This window comes from Stegodyphus dumicola, chromosome 1 (genome assembly GCF_044657685.1).
Source record: "Stegodyphus dumicola isolate Sdum_Otavi_A_Nest chromosome 1, ASM4465768v1".
NCBI lineage: Eukaryota > Metazoa > Arthropoda > Arachnida > Araneae > Eresidae > Stegodyphus > Stegodyphus dumicola.
The window spans coordinates 200212787-200234945 of record NC_140768.1 but is presented as its reverse complement, the minus strand read 5'-3'; the positions used below and the strand labels follow the sequence as shown (position 1 = coordinate 200234945).

The 22159-nt window shown below is 33.8% G+C and overlaps 1 protein-coding gene across 2 annotated transcripts in view; it reads right to left on the bottom strand.

Annotated features, from left to right (window-relative positions):
* The window catches only part of Atg17 (autophagy-related 17), a 160588-nt gene that overhangs the window by 9590 nt on the left and 128839 nt on the right, over nucleotides 1–22159 (bottom strand). For both annotated transcript variants that reach the window (XM_035372965.2, XM_035372966.2), the window contains exon 26: nucleotides 12930–13003. In XM_035372965.2, the coding sequence (XP_035228856.2) occupies nucleotides 12930–13003 (74 nt within the window). The remainder of the gene's footprint in view (nucleotides 1–12929; nucleotides 13004–22159) is intronic.

The following is a 22159-nucleotide window of genomic DNA, read 5'->3' as shown; positions in this document are numbered from 1 at the left end:
GAAGTACAAAAATGGCACCAGTATGCACTGGCTGGCACCTACTTGGAGAGATACCGCAATGAAGGAGACACATTTCTGCAGCGTATTGTCGCCATTGATGAGACATGGGCACGAGCCTTATAGCCTGAATTAAAGCGTCAATCAAATGAAAGGCATCACCGAGGTTTGCCATATCCATGGAAATTTCGACAGGAACCCAGTCGGGTGAAGGTTATGGCATACGACTGGGATGGTGTGATTCTTACACATGCTGTACCTGAAGGATAAACTGTCAACGCAGATTACTATTGCCAATTTTTACAGCACAATCTACATCCAGCTATGCGGCACAAATGTTCACGTTTATTGCACAACAATTCCTTATCGTATTGCATGACAACGCTTGCTGCCATGTCATAAACAATGTCACTCTCCTTTTGCGACGGTGGCAGTGGGAAATCCTGGAACACCCTCCCTACTCACCCAACATGAGTCCTTGTGACTTTGATCTGTTTCCAAAGTTGAAGGAACCCCTCTGAGGCCACCGATTTCATGACGTTTCATCTGTACTCCATGTAGTAGAGCGCTCGGTCGCTCACATCAACAATCAACACCTTGCCACTGGTCTACAACAGCTTCCCGACATTTGGCAAAAGGTTATAAGCTTTGCTGGTGATTACATAAAAGGAATGTAATGCAATTGTACTTGTAAGTTCATTAAAAATTGATTTATACCTATTTTGCCATTGCTTAATTTACAGCCCTTGTATATAGTTAAACTGGCACAAGATGTCCGCCCGTTATTCAGTAACTAAGAATCTACTTTTTATATGTTTGAACAACATCAGCAAGACAGAGGCAGACTGCACTGTGATGTCAGATTAAGAATGGTGATTTTACTTAAGTCCCAATCACATATGTTTCCACTGCAAGGGAGTGGACGTCGAAAAGGACAGGTTATCATTTTTACCTACTAAACAGACCTGAACACCAAACAGTAATCAATTATCGCTCAGACTGGGATCACGTGATCCTTCAGAAGCAAAACTTTCGCCTGATTGGTTGATCTCTACCCGGGACAGAGATGCAGCCAAAATATTTTTAGTGAGGTTAAAAAAAATCTCACATAGCCGGTACATCGTTTCCACAGCTAGGCGAGACTTTGCATCAGGTGAAGCTGTTTTTTCTAGGAATCTCCCTGGTTAAACCAGTGCTACCAGAATCTTGTTTCTCAGAAAAGACCCGTCTAGCAAGGACCATCGCTAGATGCGATAACCCCTTTAGTTTCTCAAAGATGTACACTACAAAAAAAGGGGGGGACAGTTACATATCTCCTGTTGCGTTTTTCATGTCTCGAAAGTGCGACTTGGGATATATATTAGATTTACATATAGCACTGTACTAATATAGGTATTTTGATGCAAAATCAGACTTTTTTTAAATGACATGGCAATTTTTTCCATATTTTGATTCTATGACTCAAATTATGCCTAAATATTATATTTTGCAAAATCTGGTGCGAAATTTACAAAGAAATTCAAACATTTACGAGGGCCATCCAGGAAGTAGATTACGTTTCCGTCTGTGTCTGCTAGGGGCGGGGCTAGTGCGGCCATCTTGGGGTCAGAGCGTTGCGCAGCTCAGTCTGTATCTAGCCGTGCTAGTGAGAGGTTCGTGCTGTGCTCTGTTCAGATACTGTGACGGTTTGAAATGTCTGCGTTAATTGAAAATCCCGCGAGCTGCGAGGTGCGCTCAGTAATAAGGTTTCTGACTGCAAAAAACTGTAAACCGATAGAAATCTATCGGCAGCTTCGTGAAGTGTATGGGGACAACATTATCACTGAAGGTGGAGTGCGTCAGTGGGTCATAAGATTTCAAAATGGCCGAACCAATGTTCACGACGAAGATCGAAGTGGGAGACCCAGCATAGTGACCGCCGAACTTCTCGAAAAAGTCGATGCTAAAGTCCGTGAAAATCGAAATTTCACAATAACGGAACTTTCTTTGAGTTTTCCACAAATTTCGCGAAGTTTGTTGCACGAAATCATCAGCGAAAAGCTTGGTTACCACAAGTTTTGTGCAAGATGGATTCCAAAAATCTTGACAGAGGACCACAAAAATCAGCGAATGGCTGCAGCGTTGAACTTTTTGGACGCTTACCATAAGGATGGTGACTCTTTACTCGATCGCATCGTTACTGGTGACGAAACATGGGTGAAACATGTGAACTGTGAAACGAAATTGCAATCAATGCAGTGGGGGCACACAAGTTCTCCCCAAAAACCCAAGAAATGCATGCAAACAATGTCGGCAAGGAAGATGATGGCGACTGTTTTTTGGGACAGAAAAGGTGTAATTTTGGTGGACTTCCTGGAAAGAGGCACTACAATAAACTCTCAAAGGTATTGCCAAACTCTCCAAAAACTCAGAAGAGCAATTCAAAACAAGCGCAGAGGAATGTTGAGCTCTAAGATCTTGTTGATTCACGACAACGCCCGGCCCCACACGGCAAATGTCACTCGTAAAGTTCTTGAATCTTTTAAGTGGGAGTTGTTTCCTCATCCGCCGTACAGTCCCGACCTGGCACCGAGCGACTTCCACCTATTCCCAGCAATGAAGAAGTGGCTGGCTATGCAGCGTTTTGATGACGACGCACAGCTGCAAGAAGAGGTAACGAAGTGGTTGAAGGCGCAGGCGGCCGAATTTTTCGACGAAGGAATTTCCAAGCTCGTACATCGCTACGATAAATGCCTTAATTTGTATGGTGACTATGTAGAAAAGTAGTATTTGAGTGTGGCTTTCATCTGTATATAATAAAATTTGTTTCCTATACTTTGTTTATTTTTTTATTCCAAAACGTAATCTACTTTCTGGATAGCCCTCGTATATTCACACATTTTTTTAGTTTGCGCCAAGACTAATTCACTCGGCGAACTTCTAATTTACAGCAACCTATTTTCCTTTGCCTTTTTGCATTGTGAATGAGCGGGGGGAAAAGGCACATCATTCCTACTTTCAAATAATTTTAAGAAAGTCCGTAAACCAAATTTGATGTTATCATAGCTTTCAATAAATATGCCAAATTTCAAAACATCTCAATACATAAATTCACATACATCTTTTGAAATTTTAAATAAAAAACTCTAATTTTTTGCATGTATGCTTAGAAATACATCTGCTTTAAGATGATATTAAAAATCTTAAAGGTTAAAATACAAAAAATTTTTCGAAAAATTTATAAAAAATACTTCAAAATAAATTATAAAAAATGTGTTAATTATATTTGGATTAAGCTGAAATTTCAAATTCTAGAAGAAGGAATCGGGCAAGTTTAATTAATAAAGAGATATTAATAAACATATATCAACTTCAACTAACATCACAGAGCTAAAATTTTGAGAGCTAATTTTTTAAAAAATTCTCACACGATTTTTACAAAACTTGGCAGTTTGGGCATAATTTGAGTTGTAGAATCGAAATATGGAGTAAAATTGACATGTCATTTCAGAAAAAGTCCCATTTTGTGTCAAAATACTTATATTAGAACAGTGCTCTATATATAAATTTAACACATATCTTAAGTCGTGCTTTCGAGACATGAAAATGCAAGTTGAATTTCGTCAATCGGCCCAGCAGAATGAGAAACATAGAACTGTGCCCTCCCCCCCTTTTTTTTGGCGCAGTGTACATAGTTCCATTTGTTATTACTGATATTTTGGTGTATTTAGTATTATTTGATAAAAGGCAGGGTACTTTTCCGTTTCGCCGGCGCAAATCTCGCCAAGCAGACTTTATTGGCGACAACATACAGTATACACATAAAAAATATTTAAAAAATTTTAATTCTAAGAATTCTCTTTTTGAAGGCATAAACATTTTAATATCGTTTAAAACTTTATAAAAAGCCAATAAATAAAGACAATAAATTTGTAAAAAGACATTAATTTAAGAATTTACTATGCTTTCATGGTTCAACATACTAATTCGCCGGTTCATATCACGTGACCCCAAGCGATCTCATCACACGTAAACTACTCTACAAAAATCTAATGCTCTCAGTAATTATCTACATTAATTTCAAGTTAAATCTTAATTTGGAACACAAGTTTAAATGCAAGAAATATTTCAGTGCGTACGAATAGCTTACTTAGAAATTATGTAAAACTGCAGTGCTTCACTAATGCATTCTCATTAGAATTGATGAATTTAACCCTTGACTTTCCTTTTCTATATTTTCGGCTTCGGGTAAGCGCTGTAATTGCATCCTAATTGACTTAAACACCGAAAATGGCCTTAGACATAAAACTGAACTATCTGATAAAAATTCTGTGTAATAATATGCCAGCATTGAAAGAATCAATCAATCTGATAAGAAAAAGCTGCGACTTGTTTTGAAAATGAGGCGTAAAAGGTTACTAGTGAGAATATTCCGTTTGGCATCGGTTGTACCATTATTGGCGACTTTATCGCTTGCGCCGGCAAAACGGAAAAATACCAAAGGCAGTTCTGCATTTACTTTGTGCAAGTAGGTACACTGCTAAAAAAAAAAAAAAAAAAAAAAAAAAAGGACAGCGCTATATCTCCTGTTCTACTGGGCCGATTGACAAAATGCAACCTGCGTTTTTCATGTCTCGAAAGCGCGACTTAGGATATATATTAGATTTATATATAGCACTATTCTAACATAGGTATTTTGACACAAAATCGGACTTTTTCTGAAATAACACACCAATTTTTTTACATATTTCGATTCTATGACTCAAATTATGCCAGAATACCAAGTTTTGTAAAAATCGTACGAATAGTTTTCAAAATATTAGCTGTCAAAATTTTAGCTCCTCAATGTTAATTGAATTTGGCAAATATTTATTAATATCTCTTTTTTTATTAAACTTTTTTGATTTTTTTCTCTCACATTTCGAAATTTTGGTTCATTCCAAATAAAATTTACCCATTTTTTGTGTTTTATTTTTTAAATTTCTATTTTTAAATAATTTCTATAGATTTTTCGAAAAAATTTTCGAATTATAACCTATAAAATTTTTACCATCATCTTAAAGTAGGTGTATTTTTAAGCATATCTGCAAAAAATTAGACTTTCTTATTCAAAATTTTCTAAGATATACACGAATTTACATAATTTCGCATTTTGAAATATGGCACTTTTTTTTGAGCGATAATAACGCTAAATGTGGTCTATGGATTTTTGTTACACTGAATTGCCGCAGCTATTTTTAACCTTAAACTTCAAGTAAAATTTTACGGAGAATTAATTATATGACATTTTTTCCCCCAACGATGCGTAATAAATATTTATTAATACTATATGAAAGGCTATTTTTTTAAATTATAGATGATATTATTCAAATTTTTAACTATTTTTTTAATTTCTCTCGTATCTTTTCTTTTTTTAAAAAATTTAAGAGTAAGTTTTTGTAAGAGTAAATTTTTACCTTCGGCGTTTTATCGTCTGCTTCGTTTAAATTGAATTGTCTAAAACTGAGAATTTTCGTTTGATATTTATTTGAATTTTATGACATTAACTGCATAATTTATTTCTAAACAAACTGTTGCTTTTGAAGTGGCTGAAAGAGTGGCTGATACTATTATCCATATTTTTAAAGCACAATATATTTTTATAGAAACATTATATTTAGAATAATCATTTTTTATAAAAGTCAAATTATGATATAGACATACAACCCTCTAGAGACTGAATTAATGGAAGTTCAATGGTTATGTAGAAATGATCTGCAGCTACTTAATGGCTGGATAAGTCAGCAGATTCTATGGACAAGTAAGAATAATTATATAAACAACACCAACATTCTGGATTCATTAAACAACGAGGATACGATGTTTACTAAATGAATTTAAGAAGTTTTAAAACATAAAAAATCAACTCATTTTTTCCCTAAAATGTATTTTTGTGCGTAGCGTATTTTCATTATATCCTTAAAATTCTAATTTGGAATGTAATTGACAAGAACTGAATCCTAATCATAAGTAATATAATAAGTAATTATTACGGTTATTAATAAATCCGTCTTATAAAGTAATTGCAAATATTTCAAAAAACTTTCTGTCTGAATGCAAACATTTTTCTATGCAAATATTTTAAATTTTATATTAATCAAGATTGCACACCATATTACTTATTTCCACTTCAATTCTTACCGTCAGTTCTAGTAGAATTTACAAATCAATTATATTTAATTAAGGATTGGATTGGATTATTTAATTATGGCAAAGCACACGAGGGCTATCTGCCTAAAGGGAGGGATGCCTTCGTGGAGGACTTTCTAAGGGAAACTGGCTCGTATACACATTACACATGGGGAAAACCACGAAACCACCATGCGGCCTGCCCGTTCGCGGGATTCGAACCTCGGACTGAACTACCAGTGTTCAGCGTCTTTACTGCTCGGCCGTTGGTGGGCTATTTAATTAAGGAATGACCATCTAAGTTAAGAAACAGTGTACCGTAAAAACATTTCAATTATTGGCGCCGTATCTTTCATGTTACTCCCGATTGGCTAGCTACATGATTTTTAATGAGTATTCGGATTTTACTAGTAACTTCACTTGGAAATCGCGCTTAAACTAGGTTAGTTGGTTATTTGAACATGGGAACATGGGTTAAAGAACATGGGAGCTATTTGATTAAGATGCTTTCATAGAGAATCTTTGTAAAAAGAACCTAAAAAACTACGAAAACCAACCATGCAGCCTGGGTTAGACTGAGCAGCAAACAATTAGTATTTAACAATCTTTTTTTTTTTTTTTTTTTTTTTCAAATGCTAGGCAACTGATGAGGCTCCAATTAAATCTCCAATTTAATATTTTATTTGTAAATTTTTAAAATATTGTTGTATTCTTAGACACAAAAAGCAGAATTTAAGTTTTGTTAACTCGTTAGTAAACTACCAAGCCATAGTGCAAATGAATATTCAATTTCTTTGGCAATAATTGTATTCACTTAATATTCTTGGAATATGAGCTAAAGAAGGAACATTCTCAGAAGATTAAAGAAGTGTTTAAATCAAGTGATATTAGGTTTGTCTTACAACCTCAGGATCAAAACGATTCTGCAATTGCCCGAGTAGTTGACTTGTAAATAGATGTGAATTAAGCAGATGACTTTTAATCTTACGTTATTCAGCCAGAAAACGTATTCCAAATGTTTTGTATTGCATGACAATGCATCTTTTCATTATTCAATAACCAGTCGGAGAACCGCTTGTGTTCCGAAAATAAGTATGTGTACTCAATCGTCCTGCATGTTCTTCAAATTTGTCTTCTTGTGATTTTTTTTCTTTCTCAGAAACTAAAGTTGCCTCTCAAAGGAAAGTTTTTTGACATTGAAGAGACAAAATTAATATGACATCTACTTTTAGAGGCATGTCAAAAACAGATCTCTACAAACCTTCTCTTCCATTACATGTTGTGCAGTCAGACAAAAAGTTACATCAGTGTAAATTCTATAATCTATTTTTTTACACTCTGATTACTTTATTAACATACAGTGAATCTAAATATATACTAAATCTTTTACTTTAGCTTAAGTATTTCGGAATTGTTGTCGGAACTAGGACTTAGAAGATAAGTCAAATTAAATATTTCGATAACCCAATAAATTCAAGTTCGAAATTTCAATATTTTATTTTCGGAGGGAAAGGGAAATGTTTTGGTCCATTATACTAAGTATATTTGCTTCGATTTTTTATTTTTCCATAAAAGCAAAAATAATTTGAAGCAAAATATATCCATAAAAGCAAAAATAATTATGTATACCATATAATGCATAGCTTCAAATTAAAATTTAATAATATACAGAGTGGTTATAATTAAAGTTCCACATTGAAACAGTCATAAAAGGAAAACTACTGGATCAAATGTTATCAAACTTGGAAATCGTGTAAAGGAGGTCATGGGAATTTATTTTCCGCGAAAAAAAGGAATTTCGAAACCTCACCACCAGGGCGGAAAATGGCGCTGTATGCAATATTGTTAAACGAAATATGGGTCGGAATCTAACTTAACCTTTTGTTAAACGGGTTTAATATGTTGTATAGCCTTAAGAATCTTTGAAGTAGGCAAATTACCATTTAAAGACGTTAAATTCGATAAATGTCGAGTGCGCCATCCCTGTAAGTGAGAATTTCGTCCGTGAAAACCACGAATTAGCGATTAGAAAATGTGAGATCGCAAATCACTTTCACAAGGGCGTACAATCTGGAAATCATTTTCTTACAGATCGCTAATTTGTAATTTTTTAAGCCTGAATTCGGCACTAAAACATGAAGATACTGATTCAAAGCACTTTTAACCGATTTGGGCCAAAGAAATCTCTCATGTTATCTATCTAGTTCCATTGCATTCTCCTACTGCATTCGATTGCATAACAGTCATTTCACACCGTTTACTGTTGAATGACAGCTAGTTTTATAACTGAACCATTTTTGTCTGAAGAGCAGTGGACAGCTGGACTACTGCGATTGCAGCTCACTTAGAGCCAATAGTAAAATGTTTCGTGATACATGAACTGCAGTAACGTGGCATTTTAGATACTACGATTTTTATGCAGGGCTGGGACCACCTCAAGAGTGTCGCATAGTTACTTAGGCAACATTTCACGAATGAACGTCTTATAGGCCAACACTTCCCCTCTTCCCACCAGACCTCAACCTCTGTGACTTTTGTCTATGAGGTTATCTCAAAAGCACTGTTTATGGTGATAATCTAAACAATTTGGCAGAAATGAAAAATGTGATACACTGATAACATTCCTCCTCATATGCTATGTGTAACGTGTATACGAGCCAGTTTTCCTTAAAAAGTCCTCCACGAAGGCATCCCTCCCTTAAGGCAGATAGCCCTCGAGTGCTTTGCCGTAATCTAATAAACCAAACCAAAACCAAACCTGATATGCTAAGAGCTGCTGTTGAGAATTCAGTAACATGATTTAACTTGCTTTCGGAAAATGCTGGACGCTACATTGAACATGCTTTGTAACACGTTTCGGAAAATATTAAACGCATTTTAAACAGATGTTTTCGTGTCTTATTTCCTTTAACAATATTGTATACAGCGCCATTTCCCCCCGGGTGGTGTGTTTTTAAACTCTTTTTTTCCGCGGAAAATAAATTCTCATAACCTCCTTTACACGATTCCCAATATTGATAACATTTGGTCCGGTAGTTTTCCTTTTATGACCATTTCAAATTGAACCACTATGTAAATTAAACTTTAAAAGTTTGACAGTTTGGTTCAAGTCCCAGCTTTAAAAATATATATATAAATATAATCTTTTATATTAATTCTCTTAGAAAGAATGTTTTAAGAAGCTAATTTTTCTCTCTCGTTCTAGACTGTATAAAAAACACATGATCTTTAGTATGATTTAGATTGTTTCAGCCGATATAAGAATCGGGTTACTCTGTGGTGCAGAATAAACCCTGCTGGACTGTTTTATTTCTTTGTCATTTAGCAAAAATTTTTTAATTAAAATATTTATCCTTTGGACTTCGCTTTAAACTTTATTTATAGCTAAAATGACTAGAAAATGAAAAGCTGTCTTTAGCTGAAACGCAATTCATATAATTGATATTTTAAAAAATTGACAAGAATGCAAAATGTATGGAAGTCTAGCAGTCGAAAAATCTTAATTTTCTTGTGTGAGCACTGAAAATAACTGTAGAAGGAAAGAAGAAAATTAGGGAGAAAAGTAAGCAAAAATTTGCAGGGAAATTTGGCTGTCAGACATACCAAGATGTTCAAAAAGTTGGACGCTTTCGAATATACTTTCAGGATACTTCAAAGAATTTAGGTGTTCAAAGAGAAAACACTTGGACGTGTACACCAGCAAATACCATCAATTGAGCTTGTGTTAACAGAAAAGACAAAACGATATCATTGCAGATTAAAGTGAAGAGCGACTGGTTTTAAACTATATGGTTGTGTAAATTACGTTATAGAACATCATATCGTATCATAAATGGTGAATCCCATGATTTTCTCAGTCGAATTATTTGAAGATTCAGGAGTTTATCCAGTGATGTATGTGGATGTCACCTAAAGATGTTTTTTTTTCCCTTCCTGATGAAACAGCGGCCGAGCGGTAAAGTCGCCAAACACTGGTAGTTCGGTCCGAGGTTCGAATCCCGCAAACGGGCTGGCTGCATGGGCATTTTCGTGGTTTCCCCATGTGTAACGTGTATGCGAGCCAGTTTCCTTTAGAAAGTCCTCCAGGAAGGCATCCCTCCCCTTAGGCAGATAGCCGTAGTGTGCTTTGTCATAATAAAATAAACCAAAACCTTTGGATGAAAATAGTCTTTCCTTTCCTCTCATACCTTCAAAATGTTTAGCCTCTAAAGACTGATAAAGGCTCTGACGAAATACTTCGTGAAGAACTTTCTAACGGAAACCAGCTGTCATACGCGGTATACATGAGAAAATCCACAAAAACGCCCATGCAACCAGCCCGTTTACCGGTGTTCGAACCCCGGAGTGAACTACCAGTGTTCAGCAACTTTACCGCTCGGCCGTTTGTGGGCCTTTATGAAATGGAAGGCGATAACTTTATTTAAAATGATTGTCAGAAATACCAAAATGTTTCGAAAAGTTGGATACTTTTCAATATACTTTCAGAATGCTTAAAGAAAAAGAGAAGAAAAATAAATTTTTTCGTAAAATTTAGCATTCATATTTTTTTAAATTTAAAACTTTTCAATCTTATGATATTTGATTCTTGCGATTTCAAAAAAAAAAAATAAATAAATAAATAAATAAAAAAAAATAAATAAATAAATATTTGACTAAAATATGAATAACATTTTAAGAAACCAAATGTAGGATAAAATTGTGTGAAGCAATGGGCACAATGATAAAAATGTTTAAAGCAGTGTATGCAAGTCATCCTAAGTTAAAATATCAGTTATACATCTCTCTTATTTATATATATTTTTTCCGAACGGAACATTGAAAGGCGTGTAAAACTGTACTTTACTGTATTTTCTCTTTTAATATAGTATGCAGTTTTCAAACGCATCGTAGTCTGGGTTACAAAGAATTTTTCCGAAAGAAACGCAGTTCAAATAAATAAAATCAAATTCTGGAAAATTGATATTAATAAATATATTTAAAATGCTCAGTTCGAAGGAATAAATAGAAAATTTTAAAACAATTATCTGAAGAGACAATGCAACACAAACAATTAAAATAAAAGTATAAAAATTTAAAAATGACCTAAAATAAAAACTATGACGAAAAATATATATAAAGAAAACTATTTGAAAAAAAATAAATAAATAAACGCTGCATCTTTATTTCCGCAGTTCGAATAGGTAAATGGAAATTTTTAAAACAGTTATTCGGAAAAAAAAAGTGCAACTTAAACAATTAAAATGAAATTCGAAAAAGAAAAAATTACTTAAAATAATAAGTTATAATTAAAAATATAATATAAAGAATATTATTTGGAAAAAAGGAACGATGGTGACTTTTTTCCCTCTCACTGGAAAGGAAACTAGGTTGCCATATATTAAGAAGTTCGCCAAGTAAAGTATTCTTGGCGCAAACTGACAAAAAAGTGCCAACATAAATTTGTGAATTTCTCCGTAAATTTCGCTCCAAATTTTACAAAATTTCATATTTAGGCATAATTTGAGTCGTAAAATCAAAATATGTAAAAAAATTGGTATATTATTTCAGAAAAAGTCCGAATTTGTGTCAAAATACCTATGTTAGAATAGTTCTATATATAAATCTAATATATATCCTAAGTCGCGCTTTCGAGACATGAAGAACGCAATTTGAATTTTGTCAATCGGCCCAGTAGATCGGGAGATATAGGACTGTCCTTTTTTTTTTTTTTTTTTTTTTTTGAGCAGTGTACATCACTTACATTATGTAAGAATCATATGGCAGAAATATATTTTAGAATGACGTACCACAGAAAGATTTATAAAAAGAACTTTACTATTTTTAGAATAAAGAGGCAAAATAACCAAATTAAAATAAGATTTAGAGGCTATTACAAATAAAAGTTAAAACTTTTATGTCCCTTTCTCTCACACAAACACATACCCACACCCAGCTCTTACATCTGAAATGAAATTATTAGATTACAATTTTTTTAACACTATCAATATACGACAGTTCAGAATTTTACACAGTCAAACAGTTTATTAACTCCTTGCATTATGATAAAATTGCATGCTTTACGACCTTTATAATAATTGTGTATATATTTTGCAGATAAATTATCTTTTTCTCTCCTTTGCCTAGATTTCTGTATTTAAACAGTAGCTTATGCAATGTAAATGCTATCAAGAAACAGCAATTGTGATATTGTTTAGAGGAAAACATAAAAAATTGTTCATATACTACTTGCGATGACAGAAACATTAATCACAAGTCAATAAAAAGCATATCACATTACACCCAAAATATATAATAAAAGCATCACATAGTCACAAAGTGACTTCTAGAAGCATGACATATGCAATGGACAGGCCTTATAGATCTTATTTGACTATTTCAGAATTTCTAAACATTAATTAACAATTCATTATTTCTCTTCTTTTAACTACTAGTATATATTTTTGTAAAACTATTTAAGAATGACACAAAGGCAAACCAATCTAAAACTTTATTTAAATTTTATGGAATATAAACAAGATACAATGGTTATGCTAAATAAAACTATAACTAGCCTTACGATTAAGCTGATGAGCTCATTTCATTTCTTAGAAATGGCTTTCCATAATTAAAAGCATAATTCATAAATATATATTGAATAAAATAAAATTGTATGCTCTTAGACATGAATACTTCTGCGCTGCATAACATTCTTTACGTAGATATTGTTACGTTAAATTCAAAGAATATAAATGCTACTGAAACCAATTAATTTAATTTTCTCTGATAAAAAGTAAATCACTACTTACGTCAAAATTGAAATTTTGTTTTTGCAATCTAAACATGATCGATCCTCACCACTACCAGATTTGTATAAAGCTGCCTAAAAACAAAAAATAACATTTCTATTATTGCAATAATATAAATACACCAAACGTAATTAAAAAAAAAAAGTTAGAAATAATGATAATAAAAACAATCTTAAACCTGAAACTGGCCTTTCTTCATCACTGAAAAATAAAAAAAGGGGGCAGGCAAAGTAAAATACAAGTAAAACACATAGTGATGAGTCGGTACTACCGAATCGGGTATTTTGTAATGGGTACTGAAAATCGGTACATCCAAGTACCCGTTACTTCAGTACCAAAAGCGGTACTTATTCGTTACTTCTGTACCGAAATGGGTACTTTTCGGTATTCGTTACTTCTGTACCGAAACGGGTACTTTTCAGTATTCGTTACATCTGTTCCGAAACGGGTACTTTTCGGTATTCGTTACTTCTGTACCGAAATGGGTGCTTTTCGGTATTCGCTACTTTGTAACGAAAATATGCGTCTTTTCTCAGTATTTCGGTATTCGTTACTGGAGGATCGATGGGGGTTCAGCTCACTTCGGTTTTGGTACGAGGACAGTAGTATCTGGTTGTATTTGCGAAATGGTGATATGCGCTCCTTGTGTCTATGAATGACCTTGAAATAGGGCATGGAATGGCAAACGTGAAAGGGGGAAACTTCCGTTCCGTTCGCCACGGAGACTAGAGTTTGAGGTAGTATAATTAATTGTCTTTGTGTGCGCGGGAGGACGAGTGTGAAATAGTGGAAATTTTTCGAAAGGCCGTTCGTTGTGTGTGTGGGGGGGGAGGAATAGTAGCAGTTGGAGTCACTGTCGCCAGATTGCTCGCTTGTGATTGGAGCCGGTATAGTCAGGAGGGAAAGGGAGGGGAGCGCTAGATGATTTGCAATCCGAATTGTGCATGTTTTAATTTTTCATTGTTTGTAGGAGAAAAACTGCGTGGATCTGAAATGATTGATTTGGTAAGTTGCTGTTGTTGGATTGGCGAATGGAATCAACTACCAACTAGATTACTTCCATTTCCTCAACATATTTTTAGCATAAATCATGAAAAATATTTTTCGTTTGCTTGCTTAAGAGGGCAACATAAATCATATGATCCTTTTAAAATAAATATGATCCTTTTTTTATCCCGCTGTACCTACTTCAGAAAATGTCACAGCATCTAGTAGATCACTAAGCCAATCAACATAAAATACAGACGCAATTTTAAACTTTTCTAATGAAAGAACAAAGACAGCTGACCCACTTATGATAATTCTTCTCTTTTCTAAAAACAGATTTTCATCTCGCCAAAAACTAAACCCAGGTCATGTGTCTAACACAGGATTGTCAACGCCTGCTTTACCCCCCAGGACGTGACGACGCTCCTCCAATAGGAACAGAGGAAAACTTTGACCTGGCAGACCGATTTTTTTTTTTTTTTTTTTAAACTCCCTTTGGAGCTTATTTGAGGGGGGGGGGGGCAACTATCGAATGGAACACCGGAAATTATCCGGACATGTTTATGTAAACATACTTGTCCCTCCCTTTTTTCCTTTGCATTTTTTTGCTCTTTCATGCTTGATTAAGAGAATCATTACCCAATATTATCCTTACCCTTTTCACAGCGTAGTGCTGATTTTAGAATTTGCAGGTGGAGTGAACAGCGGAAGTTGTTAATAGAATTTTTTTATGCTGATGACCATCTCCCAACTTCGTCCCTTTTCCCATAAGATTCATTCTTGTCTCGTACTGGTGAGTATCGGTTTGTTATAGAATTGCTTAGTCTCTATCAGTTTCTTACGCCTCAGAAAAAAAAAAATCGAATTACAAAATGTCTAGTAAGAAAAGGAAATTCAGCTTGGTTTGGCAGCACTTTTCCTATACTAATGAAGACGAAAAAGTTATGTGTGACATTTGTAAAGACCTTTTATCCATCAAAGGTGGTTCAACAGGAAATTTAAAAAAACATTTGCAAAGGAAGCATCCTTGTGTAAATCTGCACGAGAAATGCGCTTTGCCGAATCAAGATGTTGATGATATTGATGCCACTCCAGCCCGTTCTGTCATCACTAGCCCTGCAGATGGTGGGCAACCATGCACATCCCAGCAGACTACACAACTTACGGTAGACAACAGTGCTTGTGATATTGTTGGTGTGTTTTCACAAAAATCCCAGTCCAGCATAATGCAGTTTGTCCAGAGAAATACGATGGATGTACATAAAAAAAGTAATCAATCTCGCACTGATCAAAATGGTATATAAGGATTTACAACCAATAAGTATCGTAGAAGATGAGAGATCCCGAGAATACTCAAAGGCTTTGAATCCAACCTATTCTTTACCTTCACGGAAAACGGTTTCTAAATCCTTGCTTCCTGCTGCTTATGAAGAAAAAAAGAATAGTTTAAAAAACGTTCTTAGCGCTGTACAAAATATCTGTTTGACTGTAGATTGTTGGAGCAACCAAAAGGCTGAAAATTACATGGCCGTGACAGGCCATTTTATTGACGAACACATGCAAAGGAAAACGGTACTGATTGACTGCTCAATTTTTGATGAACGTCATTCAGCCAAAAATATTGCAGAAAATATCATACACATTTGCCAACCATATTTTCCAATGGAAAAAGTGTCTTTAATAGTGACCGACAATGCCAAAAATATGATTAACGCTGTCGACAGCGAACTAAGTTAAAACATTTAGGATGCATTGCACACTCTCTCAATTTGGCTGTCACAAATTCTCTAAGTGAGGTTAACGACCTTCTAACAAAAATTAGGGATATTGTGATAGTTTACAGGAGAAGTAATATAGCTGCAAAAAATTTACGAAAATATCTGTGCTCTAGCGAGGAGAGAAAAGACTTAAAAGTCATCTTAGATGTGAAGACTCGTTGGAACAGCACGTTTTATATGGTAAAACGTTTCCACGAACTGAAAGACGCTATTCGTTCTACAATGGGTTTGATGAACAACCCCCCAGAGGCTCTTGATGTGCCAGAATGGGAAAGTGTCCAACATCTTTGTGACGTTTTGAAACCTTTGAAAAGGTGATTTGCGAGTTGAGTTCGGAAGAATACTTGTCAGCATCTATGGCGCCTGTGTTAATCGGCGGATTTTAAAAAAATCTGTGAAAATCTGCTTAGTAAAAGTGTTAATGAACAAGTACAAAATGTGGTACTAGTACTACAACGTGAATTGGGTAATAGATTTACAACTATCGATTCAAGAGAAGACATTGCTCAAGCCGCTTTCCTTGACCCCCGAATAAAAAAATTGGGGCTCAAATGTGATGTCGCCAAAAAAATTGAAAGTGATATTATCTGCGAGTCATCGGTAGTTGCACAAACTACCCATAATCTTGTTGAGGATGTGGAAGAGGATGATGAAGAGATAGACGAATCAGCGGTTTGGTTCGAGTTTGAGAGTAAAGACTGTCGAACTTCATCAGCTCCCGCAGCAGACGCGGCGATCAACAAAGCTGCGGCAGAAGTGAAAAGATACCTGCAAGAGCCCATTCTTTCCAGAAATCTGATCCACTGGAGTGGTGGGAAAAGAATAAAAATGTATTTCCTAATTTGTATGAATTATCACGGAAAAAATTAGGCCTTGTGGCTACTTCAGTGCCATGCGAAAGGGTGTTCCCTAAAGCTGGATTAATACTGAATGATCGGCGAAACCGTTTGAGTGGACAAAAGTTGAAACAACTAATTTTCTTACATTACAATTATAATATTTAATCATTTGTTGACCTTCTTAAAATTCCAACCTAAGTTCAGCTTAAAATGTTTATTTTCGCTGCATTATTTTCAAAACTGTTTCCGGGAGTCAATTTTTTTATGCTTAATTTTTCGTTACATATTTTAAGTGGTCTTTATAAAAAGAAATAGAAGGAATTAAATGCCTAAAATTTCCATAAAGTTAAAAAATTTGATACTTTTATAACATTTTGCACAGCCTATCAAAGTTTTATTTGTTTTAATTAAATGAAATATTACTTCATTCAAATGTCAATTTCTTAAAAAATATTATTTTGAAATTGTATTTAGATCATTAATATAATATAAAGTTCTACAGTTCTATTATTTACTTAGCTGTACTCACATATGTTAAGTTCTCATATAGTTGAAAGCATGCTATCTTATTTTCTAGTGTTTAAATCATGTTTAATTTAAATTTTTATGTCGAATGTACTTACTGAATTCATATAATGCAGTTTTACAAATATTTTTGTTGCTTTTTGCTGTTACAGCATCCAGATATTACGTTCTCATAGTTTTAAAGACATGCTGCCTTATTTCCTAGTGTTTTTAATAATCTTTCCCTCAAAATTCTTATGTCGAATGTGCTTTGGCTGTAATTTGAGTTTAAAAAATACTTTTTACCATTCTGTTGCATTTTTGTGTTTACAGCAGTTACTGCATCCAGGTATTGCGCTCTCACAGATTTAAACACTTTGCTATCTTATTTTCTAGTGTTTTTTGATAATATTCAATTCAAAATTGTTATATTGAATGTGCCTTTTAAAATCATATTGTGCGTTTTTAAAAATATTTTTAACCATTTTGCTAAAATTTACTTATTACTGTAGTACATCCAAATATATTACATTATCTCACTTTTCAAAACATACCTCATTTTCTAGTGCTTTTGGTAATTCAAAATGTTTAAATCCAATATATGTGTTTATGCATTTTTTAAAATCATATTTTTTGTTTTTAAAAATAGTTCTAATCATTTTGTTGTTTATTGTACGGTGCCAAATCTCCAAAAGTACAAATTCAACTCAAAATAAACCTAAATGTAATTCAAAAAGGAACAGTATAAACTTTTTTGTGGAAAAGCTCTTCAACCATGTGAATATGAATGTGTAAATTTTATTTTATGCCAGTATTGTACAATTAAACACACAAGGTCATTTATGTTATATTTAATGTTTAAATTATCTTACTTTTTTATTCAGAATTTTTAATATATATAGGGGACAGTAGAGAATAAGAGATTTATCTTTTTTAAAATTTGGTAGCTTGAATAAGTTTTATTTCGCAGTGGTACTGAAGGTCATTATCTTATCTATAAATGGGATAAAAGTTTGTGATTATTTTAATGTCTAGACCCTACGCACCCCTATGCCCTTTACTACCGAATTGTAGATATTAAACGACTTCTGTGGTATGTTATTTATCCGTATAAATAAAAAATATCATGTTAAAACAGATTGATCATTAAATTTCTGATATTTACTTAGGAAACTGCATCATATTGGGTTGCTACACAGCTAGTTTTAGTTAATTTTCTATTTTAAATTTATTGCGACATTTTTACTCATAGTATAAAGTTGCATCAAAATTTCTATTTTCCGATTTTTTTCCCTTTGTTTCCCTCCAACAACACAACACAGCCGAAAAAAACATAATGTACTCTCCCTTCCTTCAATATCATATAAAGAAAATTTTCCGACGTTTTTCGATGCTCATTTGGGGCTGTCCATAAATGATGTCACACTTACATTTTGGACACCCCTCCTCCCCTTTGTCACATGTCACGCAATATTACGTAAACTTATACTTGCAGTTCAAAAACGTAGCACTACGTTATAGATCCTATTTCAGACTTTATATTTAAATTTAAACTATATGTTTTAATGACATCTGAAAATATAACAATAATAATGATTTGTGCACTTATTTTGCATTTAATAACAGAAAAGTTTACAGCAAAAACATAATTAATACACAATAGCAATAAAATTACAATTTCTGATGCTACCCTATTCTCAAAACCTACTCTGAATGCCCCCCCCCTTTTTTTTTTTTTTTGGAAAAAAAGGAATGTAAGTAAAAAAAAAAAAAAAAAAAAATCACATGAAAGTTGCTTTCGCCCTAATTAAGGAAATACCTTCAAATTTTGGTACTTTTAAAATAGCTTCAAAATTCAATCTGCTGATTTTAAGCATTTTTATTTTAAATCAAAATATGATTCCCCCGTCTTGTCACAAACTGTCACAATTCCCCCCCCCCCTCCAAGCGTGACATCATTTATGGACGACCTCTTTCACGAAATTGATAGAGCACCCATCGATTTTGCTGCACCTGCACACAAGACACAACCGAAAGCGAAAATGTTTCCATCCATCCGCTTCCCGCGCCAATCCTCCCAACCCCCACTGGCCATCAAAGACAATCTACACAAACCCAACACCAGAAACAACCCGTCGCGCTCTCCTGCTCCTCAGACACTTCCATAGTTGACATGTTCTCTGATATTCAAAATCTTACTCCGTACAGATAAAATCAAACACATGGTGACGTGGCAGAGTTCCCTTTCCCTCAGTGCGCAAAATTGCTAGCTGCGTATTTCGGTAATCCCAATTGGTACTAGGGCACTTCAGTACTCCAAACCGTTACTAGGGTACTCCGGTACAGCAAACCGTTACTAGGGTACTCCGGTACAGCAAACCGCTACTCCGATATTTCGTTACTTGGGTACTCGGTACTTGAAATCGGTTTTCGGTACTTTTCAAAGTAACGGTTACTTGAGTAACGGGTATTTTGTACAAAGTACTTGTCTGTACCCGTTACTCTCGTACCGGGTACAAGAAAGTACCGAAGTTGCCCATTACTAAAAACACATTTCGCTTATTAAGAAATTTTAAATGAAGAATTTGATATGGGGTGCAGGAAAATTTGCAAGAGATGAATTGATGTGGAAGGAAGGAAAATTGCCACAGCTGATGTTATATAAAATATATATATATAGATATATATAAACTGGTTGGAAGGGGAAATAGCCTAAGAAAAAAGTACCCCCAAACCCACATTTCAATTTTTAAATTTATCTGGAGACAGCCGCAAAATATTCAGCCCAGAAGGCATACTGAATACGTAAGTTATGATAAATGACTAATTCATATATAAATGAAATATATACATAAGTTAAGAGCATTTTACTTCTTGTATTATTTACTAATTTATAATATGATGTCATTTTGTAATGAAACACAATTTTTTTTAAAATTTTATTATACTAAAAAAGTACACAGCTATCTTAAAAGAATAAAGCTGTTATGAACAAGAGAAATACACTTTTCATTTCTGTCTTGGTTTTCTTAATAAGCAAAATCTTAAACAGAGCAAAACCCCAAATTACTTTTGAAAATGACTAGCATTTCTTAGAGATCATAAATAAATACTATGTTAAATAACCCAACTCTAAAACAACGATCTCCCTGCATCAGGAGACCGATAAGAGAATTGCAGATGGGACAAAAGAGATCTGCACCAGATCACCTCTTGAAAAAGTGACATGAAATCACTGAATCAAGCTATGAAAAGTCACTGAAATAATTACTTAAAAATTTTGTTTACCTTACCATTTATCCCCTCTTAAAATACAAAGCTTCTTTTACTACAGACACACAATACTAACACATTTTGTGTAATAAAACATCACTGAAGAACACACACACAATAGGACTCTTCACATATTTATACATCAATTCCACAACCAGGGTTCATAGCCACTTTTTGGTTAAAAAAATAAGCACCTATAAGCACTTTTCAAGCACATTTTAAGAAAAAAATAAGCACCTGTTTAATTACATTATACACAACTGCATAACCTTAAAAATTAGACTCGTAATTTAAAATATGAGAAATGCAGTGTTTGTTAAGAGAGAATAAGCATTACCTCAGCCATGGAAAATAATTACTTTTTATAATTTTAAATAACAGTTCAATTTACAGAACTAGTTTACCATTAGAGAAGAAAAAAAAAAAAAAAAACTATGCAGAACTAAACTATATTACAAGATTTAATGATGAAATTTCAGTTCAAAATAGAGGAAATAAATAATAATAAGGCATATTTATACTATTTACTTGGAACTTAAATACAATTTATTTTCCACTTATATTGATATTTAACTAATTTAAATCTAAATTCTGAACATTTTCTAAATTTTCATTGTATATCAGTTTTCCCTTAACAGATATTGCAAGCAAAGTAATTTAAGTAAAAAAGAGGAACATTTCTGAAAGCAGAAGACAGAAATTTGCTTCATGCAGTCATCCTTTAACAGTAAACTTTAACTACCCGCATACTTAAAAACTGGCGAATATTCGGACTGTCGAGCATAACTTGAAAAAGAGGAGCGGAGGGGGAAATAGACTGTAGTCATTCTTTAGATTTTTCTGCTAAATAAATACTTTTGACATTTCGGTGTGTGCATCATATAAAAACAAATCAATGGAACTGAAAAATATTCTGCTTGCAAGCACAGTAAAACTCTTTTAAGTACTCATAAACAAATCTCGGACCGAACATCAAAATTAATTATCTCTGCAAAATATCGTAATTCTTCCCTAGATGATATTACGCAATCGGATTCAACAGCTGCCGGTATTGGGAGAATAAAGAACTAAATAAAGGAAAAGAGACTTACCAATCTGGGGTGTTTTTCATTCTAATTTTCAACAGACTGCATTAAATTTCCGGAATAGACTCATTCTTCTCTTGGGTTGGTAGACCGCAGAGTACTTTTAGTCCTATTCAATCCAGATTGGAAAATGACAAACAAAAAAACAAAAAAAAAAGTCCGTTGCTTGTTTTTCAGTGAACTGTAACAGTTTCAATATTCGAGATTTTGCAGAGAAAGGGGAGAACCTTTCAACCTTCGTACTGTATAATGTATTGGCCAAAAAAAATGAAATTTTTTGACTATTCGATTACTTTCCCTTTATTTAAGCCATTCCGAATATTATTAATTCGAAAGCTAATCTGTGTTAAAACACAGCCATTTTTGGAAGTTTACTATACTTCAGCAGTTACTGCAACTATGTTATTATAAACATTCATACATATGCTCATAATATAAGCATAACGATCATAATAAACACGAATATGAACTGACCAAGCGGAACGAGAATGCAAATTATTAAGATCTTGATAGAAATTCAAACGTGTGTAATATTTGGGTGGGAGGAAAAGAATGCCGAATGTACCGGAATTTTCTACTGCTTATGCAATTCTTTGACCAACAGAACGACGGGCACCTGTCTGTACTCTCCGCGCATACCAAAGGTTATGTTAATACAGAGAAAGAGGGAAAAGCTATTTCCAAGAGTGTGATTCTCCATCTGACATTCCATATTAGGAAGAAAAGTTTATTTAGTTTCAGCTTTGGTACGGGGGAAAATTGTG